The sequence below is a fragment of the Cynocephalus volans genome, chromosome 6 (genome assembly GCF_027409185.1).
Source record: "Cynocephalus volans isolate mCynVol1 chromosome 6, mCynVol1.pri, whole genome shotgun sequence".
Lineage (NCBI taxonomy): Eukaryota > Metazoa > Chordata > Mammalia > Dermoptera > Cynocephalidae > Cynocephalus > Cynocephalus volans.
The window spans coordinates 83,023,997-83,035,000 of NC_084465.1; the positions used below are offsets into that span (position 1 = coordinate 83,023,997).

At 34.3% G+C, this 11,004-nt stretch overlaps 1 protein-coding gene across 2 annotated transcripts in view; it reads right to left on the minus strand.

Annotated features, from left to right (window-relative positions):
- The window catches only part of TMEM196 (transmembrane protein 196), a 47,090-nt gene extending 36,286 nt beyond the window's left edge, over nt 1-10,804 (minus strand). The window contains exon 1 of one of the 2 annotated variants that reach the window (XM_063101272.1): nt 10,658-10,804. In XM_063101272.1, the coding sequence (XP_062957342.1) occupies nt 10,658-10,804 (147 nt within the window). Of the gene's footprint in view, nt 1-10,639 lie in introns of both variants that reach the window. The other variant, XM_063101271.1, reaches the window with a different exon arrangement.
- Nucleotides 10,805-11,004: the final 200 nt, after the last annotated feature.

The window sequence follows — 11,004 nt, forward strand, 5'->3', positions numbered from 1 at the left end:
CTTAGCAGACTAAGTAAGGTAGGAGGCAACCACAGCAAATACAAAAATAAAACCAAAAGCACTCTTTGAAGAGATGCAAAGAATAAGCTTACAGTGTTAAATGAGGATGCACAGCAGGTAGTGAGAAAAACCTTTTCAGAGACTGTAAAACAACTGAAAGAATGATGAACACAAGAATAAATTTCAGAAGAAATCATCAGACATAGCATATAGTTAATAGGTATGCCAATCACTTCCAAATAAAATCTAAGTCCAAAAAAATCTCAGAAACTTCTGACTGGCCCAAGACCCAAATCTTTCAGTACACAAACAAATCAGCCTTGATTCTCTTTTTCGTGACCGGCACTCAGCCAGTTTTTCTTGTTTATAATTCATTCCGCATTGTCTTGTTTTATGATAGTTTTTCTTTTTTAAAACATAATTTCTTAAATATTTTGAGCATGCCAAATAAGGGATTTTGATGTTAAATCTGTTTGTGCTCCAAAAGTGGCAAGAAAAATTATAACTAAATTCATGAATTTTGAATGAGGGACCGCAAATTTGCAGTATATTTAAATTGTCAATTGTCCAAATAAATCTTAGTGATGGTCATTAGTTACTTCAGTCCTTACAACAAAATAAAACAAAACTCATCTCATAGATAACATTAGCAAACCAGGAGAGTTTGTTTTTTGGGTCCCAAATTTTTTAATCTCAGTCAAATACAAAAAATAATTGTATTTTAAAATTAAATTTATATAAACATTTAATATGATTACTTCTGGAGGGAAGTGAAGGGGAATATGATCAATATTGAATATCCATCTAGGTATAGATAATGTTAACAATAACACTAATTATTAAGGTAGCTTAAATTTCTTATATATATTACAAGAACCTCTGTATGATATAGTTATATAATTAAAATTTAATAAATTGAGTTACATGTAACTTTAGGTAGTTTTATATCTATCTACGTTACCCCAATTTGCATGATTTTTGCTTATATTTTTGTTTAAGATTTCATTGTATAAATATGAGTAAAATGAACTTAAACGTTGTAATATATTAACATGGCATTCAAATATAATGCTCACAACCTGATATATGTGGAAACTGTAACAGAGTTTAAAATATAGATGATGATTTAGTGAAGAGGAAAAGCATAACTTCCCTGGGTGCATGCCAGTTTTGAGTCTAATTTGTGACCTGTTCTTACAGAGTTGAAAATAGCCAGTGACTCTAGGGGATAAGTGGATGGAAGTTATGCACTTCTGCTCTTCCCAAGAATTGCCAGCACAACAGATGAATGTCCATCCAACATCCTGGCAGTCTCTGAAAACTAACCAGTTATGAAAATAAGCTGAAGCTGCACAGAGGTCAGGATTTTATCAATTTGCCCCTGCATTAGGGCACTAGCAGCATATATGAGGGTACTTCAAAAAGTTCATGGAAAGATTCATATTATCTTTTAATTCTATTTTTTCCACAAACATTTTGAAGTACCCTCGTATTGTACATCAGTGACAATTATCTACTTCTTCCTAGGAATTGCTTGCCTTTCCACTTGCCCTGAGCCCACGTGTGTGTACACATATGCCCACACATATTTCTTTAGATGATTTAGATTTTTATTCTACTCCTATTACTGATTTCACATTCTGATCTTAAATCACTAAATTCCAAATATTTTAGAGTCTTATCCCTTAAATGAAGAAATTTGTCTGCTTAGATAAATGGTATAATGAAAGCAGTTGTAATTCTTAGGAGATAAACATAAGCTGCCATTGGTGTTATTATCAATGTCATCGTTATTATTTTAATTGCTCTGAATAATCTATGCAGAAAAATAATTAGCAAGTGACAAGTAGAGAAAAAATAAGAATTCCAACTGGTCAGCCAAAAATAATGAGAAAATGGTAGAACAAACAAAAATTGTACCTTTTTGTTTCAACATTGAATTAAAACAATTATTCCTGGGACACTGGACATGCAGACTAAATCACAACTATTACCAATGCCCAAAATTGGTTATGACGAGTACACATTTTCTAAGAGAGAGTATATGTCCTAAATGTAAGCAAGCCTGGAGCCCAAGGTCAATTTCAACAATTATTTTACAATAAGATCCCCTTCAGAAATCTATAAAAATGTAGCACATCTAAAATACCTAAATAGAAACCATACACAGAGTATTGATTTAAAAAAAAAAAAAAAGGCAAAATCATGAAGTCATTGTTGTGAGTCAGACATGGTTATCGAACACCTAACATGTATATTAAATACTTTTATATAAATCCCACATTTAATTTTTAGAACTGCTCCAAGAGATAAGTAGTAGTATTGCTATTTTGTGGATGAGTTAGTTGATTGCTCAATGAGATAATAAAACTCACTCAGGAGTAAACAACCAGAAAAAGCTACAGCTAGAACTTAAACCCAAGTCTTAATAGCTCCCAAACCTATTTTAATTTCTTTGTGTTATGCGATACCTCCAATTAAATGTACAGATTCCTATTTTTATATGCCAGGCAGCTATCAGGATATCTGGACACAAGGAACTTATGAGCTTATAAACCCACCATCCATCAGAAAGATACTTGAGGATGTAGTTAGATTTGTGGTGGTAGATTTAGACTTCTCTCAAATCTCAGGACTTCCCTCAAGTGTTTCTTTTGATTCAGGATATACATTTTGGGTCCAAGGGCTGGCATTTGCCTTGAAATGGAGCAGCAGTGTCTGGACCCACTGCCTTGGCACCATGATCATCGAGTTCCACCCTATAGAGCTCTCCAAGCCTATTAGGGAATCAAGACCCAGATTAGTTTCATCAGTTTCTCAGGACCCTTTAAGGCTGCTCCCACCTTATTTAGATGAGGTAGATCTTCATTTACTATTTTTTACATGAAATGTCTCTGCTCTGTCAAGACTGGTCTTCTCAGTCCTTCCAAAAGAGTCCATTTTATTGTCTCCTTCCACCCTTGTGACTTTACTTATGTTAATAGCATTGCTTAGCACATCTTCTCTCCTCTGTCCCCTGAAAATCTGCATCTCCAAGGCTCACAAGAAGTTCCCCTCCTTTAGGAAGTCTTTTTTGATTCCTCACTGATACTTCTAATTTTGAACACTGTTTAAATTTGTTGTCTTGTGTCTTCCTGACTTGCCCTCATAATATTTAAGATCATTGGAGATGCATAACTTACTTTTATTTTTTAAAGCTAAGGCTTAATCTTTGAGCAGGAGCGATTTACATCCAATTTCTTAGATTGCACAGTTCTGATACATGGGGCTTGTGCTTGTTGATTCATTGACTAGGCCAGACTCTTCTTGAAAACACATAAAAATGATGGGGTTCTGACCTATATGCCATCCTGCCTGATTTATATATGCAGAAGTGGGGAGCAAATAATGAGGTCAGGACTTAATGAATAACTTTTCCATGAAAATTTCCAAAGTTACAGACAATGCCATAGAAAATGCGCAGACTTTGAAATAAGACTATCATGGCTTTAAATACTGACTCAGTTTATTACAAAACAATGAACCCTAGGTAAGTTCCTTTTTCTACTAAAGCTTTATAAAATACTACATTCTTTACAAAGTTATTAAGATTAGAAATAATAATGTATAGGGCTGGTCCCATGGCTCACTCGGGAGAGTGCGGCGCTGGTAACGCCGAGGCGGCGGGTTTGGATCCTATTTAGGGATGGCTGGTGCGCTCATTGGCTGAGCGTGGTGCAGACAACACTGTGCTGAGGGTTACGATCCCCTTACCGGTCAGAAAAAAAAAATGAAAGGAGAAAGAAAAGAAATAATAATGTGTATAGTAGCATCTGGACATTAGTTAACTATTGAATTACATGTCTAGTATTATTTTTACAAGATAAATAGATAAAGGTACCCTGTCTCCCAAGGTGATTTACTTAACCATTAATATTTTCTTTTTGTCTTTACCACATAATTTTGTCCAATATTTAACAATAGATAATCAACTAATAGAAGTTTGAATTGCTTCTCAGGAGCTTTTAATATTGATGCTAAAAAATCATGGCCACTAATTAATATTATAATAGTCATTGTTGAAATCTAGATATTTAATTGATGCATCTGTTAATAATACAACATATAACATCATTTCAAAAGCTACTCAGGCAGTTCAAGTAAAGCCATACAAGTTTCTCAGATATTATCTTTATTAGAGGTATTAATTTATACTTTTATTTTGACTCTCTGACAAATACTTACATAGTTCTAAATGTTTTTTAAAACTTTGCTTAATGGCACAAATGATAGTTACTGCATCCCTACTGTTGGAGTTGTCTAATTTAAATAATCATTTAATTGATTTCATTACCAAATATCTTTATGATAGAGTTTCTATTGCCCTCTCCTGCTACAAAAGAAAAACAAAAGGAGAGGTGTTTTACAGCAACAGCTTGTTTCCTCATTCACTTTTAGGCTAAATATTTACATCACCTCTCTAACATAGATATTTGGGTATATTTTTGTAGTTGCTAATGTATATACCTGAATTAAATCAAAGCTAATGAGACATATACTACATGTCTCATTATAACTCATTCTAACAGCAAAAAGAATGAGTCAAATGAGAGTTGTTAAAGGTAAAGGGTGCTGGAGAAAAGTTGAATGCCAGTGCACCGTTAGTGGACTATGGGTCCCAGGCAGCAGGAGGGCAGCAGGAGGGCAGCAAGAGGGCAGTATAGGGAAGGTTGCAGCTATCACTCCCTGAGCACCTACTCCATGTCAGGCTCAGCACCAACAGCATGATAAGTGTTGTCTTCTGAGTGTCACAACTCCGTGATATAGATTCTAGTATTTTCTCCTTTTACAAATGACAGAGCTGTGACTTAGTGAAGAAACATAGCTTATCCACTGCCACAGTTATCTTCAGAGAGATGTTCGAATCTAATCTGATTGTCATTCAATTTGAATAAAGCGTATATAGATTAGATCTGCAATCAGAAGGACTGCATGGCTTTGTATATCACAGAGGAAAGTAGTCACACAGTTTCTTCTCTTTTTCTTTCCTAGAAATATGCTAAACGGGAGTGTTAATACACTGTCATCTAATTATCTGGGCATTGTCTATTTGGTCATGTTGAAAAATGGATCTGCAGAGTGGCTACCAGGTAATTTCGGTAGGTTACTAAGACAATAAAGTCAAATATTTTGACCAACTCTGGGCCCAGGTATTTAAGTATAGAAATAGTGATTTGAATGAATAGTATGTATATATAATTGTATATATAATTCTTATGTACACATATACCAAAATCTATTGTTGTTTTAATTGAGATCAAAGACAAGCAATTCAGGTTGGATGGCTGTGAATATACAAAAAAGTTAAATTGTTTGGCTATATTGGAAGTGCACATTGGATGATCAGGCTAATAATTAAGCCAATACTGAGAGCCAACTCAAATGTTTCAGTCAAAAGCATTCAAATTAAGAGGTTTGATTTTATTCAAATCATGTTCCTATCAAGCAAACTGTCATTAAGTAGGTGACTGATGCAAATATGATTACTTATCCTCTAATGTTTCTAGACCAAAGACTTCAAGAACAATTATACCCTTGGATAAGGACTAAACTTCCAAAGCAGATTTTTGTCATGGACTCTGGATAGAAATTACAACACATGCCACTTGCACATGGATGGAAACTAGACTAAGACTAAGAAAATAACAGATGATGGCAAAATTTACCATTTTTCTTCCATCATACCAGTATCAATCAATACCAGAAATGGACATATATTAATTTCTATTTCGATGCATGGTATGTTTCCTTGAATAATAACTACATTTTCTAGTAGCTGGCTTGCCTAAGTCATCCAATTGCCTAATCCCAGTAGGTAACCAGAAGCATTTGAGAATGAGAGTGTGAGTCATATGGGAAAGAGATTCTTTACCTGGGTTCTACAGAATCCATGAATGGGCTTCATTATATCCAGATAATTGGTCAAAATGGGGCTATATACTCTAAACAAAACTACTTATGTATGGACAAATTTCTATCAAATTATGATAACATATTGGTGGCTAATTTTGTGAGGTGATAGGGAAGAGAACTTCAGTTTCAATTATTTAAAAAATATTTTGAAAGAATATATTCATGAATTACTTATATAATTAAAATTAATTAAGAAATGGGGCATAAATATACCTTTGTAATTTTTTTTTCTTAGAATATGGGCAGTGTTTTTATCTCATGCTAAAAAATATAAATCCATATGTATTTGGACCCTTGAGAAAAATGAGTTACTGTCTAGTTAGAGATACACAAGCTTCAAATTGTGTACATTTGAAGTAACTATTTTGGGGAGTGGGGTTCACCTTATTGTTTTGTTTGTTCTTTATTAAATAAATTTGACATATTTAAATATTAAAAATAATACCTTGGAGCAGCTATTGTTTATATATAACACCTCATTGTGTTGCTATAGTATGGATCAAAATGTTTAAAGCTGAATTTCAACAAAATCTTACAGTTAGCTGAGTTGTTGCCATGGTGAATCAGGAGTCTACAGAACAGGTATGTGCATTGATTATGGTATAAATTTCATTTAAGCAAAAAATTAGGTTTATTAAGCAGATAACGTTATGGTATACAAATTAAGCAAGCTCCAGAAAAATAAGCAATAAAGTCACTCAAGAGTCAAATGATTTATATATGGAAAATTTTAAATATTTTTAAAAACTACCTTGTGGTTTGCATGAGAAAACTAGGCTTATAAAAGTATTTTTAGTAAATAAAATTTTATAGACAGATGAAATTATGGCATGATGTATATTAAATATAACTCAGCATCAGACTTTGTTCTGGACACCATCATTTAAATCTCTTGATTATCAAATGCCAACCTAGAGCAACAGAATAAAATTCTCAGGGATTTATGAATCTGCGTACTACTAAATCTAGTTCATTCTCTTTATAGGTGAAGCACTGGAGGCTAAGAAAAGTGACTTTCACATAGCCAATAGTAAACACAGCCCTTTCTATACAACTCTCTGTCAATAAATCTTACAAATCAATTACAAGTTACATGACAATGGCCTTTCCAAAATAGCTTCCTCAATGGCTCCTTCATTGTTATCTAACAGTTATGTCTTGTGATTTTGTGCTTTCATTGTAGATGACCATATCAGATGTGACAAAGAATCAAGAAGAAACAAAAATGCTAAAAAGACATTTATAGCTTTTTTTCTCTTTGAAATTATAGTTAAATGATTTTTCCTTCTAATTACCCACACTTTTTAGACTGATCACAGGAAGCAACCCTACCTGATTATGAAATAGTGGCTGGAAATAATCTGTGTAAGCATTTATCTCAAGCATTTTAAGTCCTTTACCTTGGTATTATTTTATTTTTAGGTCACCTTTTTTTTGTATTTGCATGTTTGGGGCCAAATAATCAAAATAGTTGCCTAAAACCTGAGTGTGGTTGTCCTAGATAACATGCTTATGATTCCAGGGTTTCTTTTATAATCTCTTCACAGTGCAGCTTTTATTTCCCTTGGCTTTTACATTTAATTCAGAAATCTTGTATAATAAGCTTCATGCCACCAATCAAAATCCAGTCTGATTATAGATTATACATATCCTGAAAGGGATAATTATTGTAAAATCTCATTTGGTATTCATAAATAATATAGATTTTTAATTCATAAATTACCTAAGAGATTAATAATTTTCTATCTAGCTTCACTCTGCATCTTCCTGGAGTGTCTTTGGGAAGTAAGAATTGATATTATTATTAAAAATATGATCAAATAAATCAATTGTTTCAGACTGACACACAGCCAGTCTGGGTCTGACCCCAATCACTCTTTCTATCCTTATCTTTCTCTCACACATCTAAACCTCAGAAAAACAGAAAAGTCTACTTTTCCTAGGACACAGCCCATCCTGTGCCAGTGCTTTACCTTTATGCATGCTGCCTGGAAGAATCTACTTTATCACACCTTCTACTGCCAGTCTGTGCATCTAGTATTAGCTGCTGATATTTATTCAGTTCTTACTACATGCCATGCACTTTACCAGAGCATTATTTAATTTGTGCCTTATAGCAACCCTATAGAGATGAGGAAACTTTGGCCAGTCACTCAGCTAGATCTGGATTTTGCAATCAGGTAGTCTGACTTCAGATCTTACACTGGAATGCATTACTTAACACAGTGATGCATTAATTCCAAGTACCAATACATTTTCAAGATCAATAGTAAAATAATACTTCTTGCATAGATATTTCACACCACCTAAACTTTCTCCCTTTTTTCTGCTCCTGTATCTCTCTGAGGTCACACTCTATCTTCTCATTGCTGACAAAGTTAGTGATGTACCCATCCTGTTTCCTCTGCTAGGCAGTAAGTCGCCTTTTGAGGACAGCAATTTTATTTCTTCATCTAGTTTCTATAGTAAATAGTAAAATGCATTTCACATATTAATCCCTTTATAAATATCAGTTATATTAATTCATCATTGAAAGAACTACAAGGTAGTTCAGACTGTACCACAAATGACTTCCCCCAAATAAATTAAAAAACCCACTTAGCCAACCTATAATTAGATAAACACAATAACCCCAACTTGGCATTTATTTCTTCAAAAATTTGATTTTTTTAATGGGTTTATAAAAGTGAGCAACTGTTTGTCATTCTAGTTTCAAATCCATTCATTCAGTCAGATGTATTGTTTAATTTTACTGATGAGACAATAGAATTCAAAACTGTTGTTCTAAGCACCCAAGTGAATTTTGATTACTTTAAACAACTATTTAAAAATGGAAATGATTCTTTATGATAACAACTATATAGCTATGATTGATTTATTTGCTATTCCCTGAGCTGATTCAAACTTTCCTTTTCTATACATGTACACATATAGACTCCTCTAGATTATATTAACTAGTCTGGGAAGAGAGAAAAAAAATCATTGAATTATTTGTCTTACACAATACCAAGCTAATGTAATCAATTTTTAATTCTCTAAAATAAACTGGATACTTTTGTATTATTTAGAGAGAGTCTATCCACTTAATTTCTTGAATTTCAGGTAGAGTGGAGAGTGACTTTAAGAGTGTTTCAGGCTTCTCCCGCTTAAGCCATCAAAAGATCACATTTTCTATCCTTTACTTTATGTGTTGACATTATGCTGCATTTTGGCAGTTGTCCAATTGAATTTTAAAGTCTTATTTATGTTTACATAATACCAACAAGTCTCAAAATAATTACTACCACATATAAGATGTAGAATTTAAGATTTAAGATATGCCTTTTATCTTTTCAAACTCAACTTTAATATATACATTGACAAAAATATATAATAAAGAACAAAGTGATTATTGATTGATAGTAACATTATAGAATTAGGAACAAAGATTCTTAGAGGAATTCAGTGTTTGAATTGAATATTCTTTTTCTTTTTCTTTTTTCTTATAAGTTCTTCAAATTAAAAACATTTGCCTCACTTGGAAAAATTAAAATGCAAAACTAATTTTCCAAAGCACAATTTTACCATTTTTAAGAATGCTAAAACATCTCTCAAAAATCAATTACCTTGGAATAATTTTCCTTGAACTACTAAATGATCATTTTCTCTTGGTGACTTGAAGCTCAAGTAACTAAACCATGGTTGTTAAACATACTATGGATTGTCAGTAACAAAATAACATCCTATAACATTATCTTAAAAAGTAAGATCAAGTTAGAAACCCATAGGAATATAACATGTATATAACTTGGAGAGGGAAAAGCTGTTTTTCTCAATTAGGTCCACACTAGGAATAGAGCTGAGTTATCTTATTGATGGTTGGAAGAAATGGGTCTCTAAGGCATTCCTTGAGATTCACCCTAAGGAAATAAGGAAGAAGCTTGTTGGATCTGCCAACTGACTTAGAGAAAAATTATGACATTTAGGGTAGGTACTGAGCAGTTACCCTCTTTGAGCTGAGCTATTCTCCAGTTATAATGCTGTTGCATATCTCACCATTTGTTGTTTGTTTAACTTACTGCCTAGAACTTACAAAAGAGTTTTCAGAGGAAGTATCTGAAAGCTTACAAGGGAAAATTAAGAGCAATGTTTTCCAGGATGAAATGCACCCAAGCCCTCCTTTCACACTCTCATCACATTTTCCTTTTTGTTGTAACACTGTTGCCTGTGGTGTACCTTGGTCATTGTTGTCCAGAGATAAATGCATAGCTATCTCTGTTTGTTCCTGGTACAGAAAATGATATAACAATCCCATTTTGATTTTCCTTGTAAAAGGAACAAAAGACTAAGTGAGTCTGCCCTTGACAGGTGTGACCCTCCCTCCCACCCCCCATCAGCACCACTGGGCAACCCTTTGCCTTTGCAGAACCAGCCAGTGGAAACTGAGTCCCTCCCCCCACCCCCCAACTTTAAACACAGTCATTTAATTTGATCTTAAGCCCAGGTTGAGAAAAAAATAAATAAAAATAAAAGAAGAAGAAGAAGAAGAAACTAATAAAAGGACAACATAAAGAAACATAGCTTGCCAACCAGAACCTACATGCAAGCCAGAGGAGATTTATGGTTTTGTTAACCAGGGAGGTAGTGACTAACGCACGCACACTGACCATCACCATAAAGAGGTAGAGAGTGAAATGGCTCAACGTACACACACCCCGCTCCATACCGGGGACGAGTCTCCGAGCTGCGGCTTGTGCTCTCGGAGGGCCAGGCTGAAGCTGACCGCCCCCACGGCCACACTGGACACCCCCAGCCCTATCTCCAGCACAGAGAGCACCAAGAGGCTCCCAATGATCTGGCCGCTGGTGCACATCCTTCCTCGGTCATCATTCCTTCCAGATCAGAGAGGAAAATCAACCATCCACCTTCTTTCTTCCACTATCTTCCTTGCCCCTTCCACCCCCTACCAGATCTTCAAACTTTTCTTTCTTCACCAGCGAAGCATTATCCACAAGGTCTGGATTTCCAGAACCGAAGACCCTTTTCCCTGGTCGGGTCAGAGGCGACAGAGCT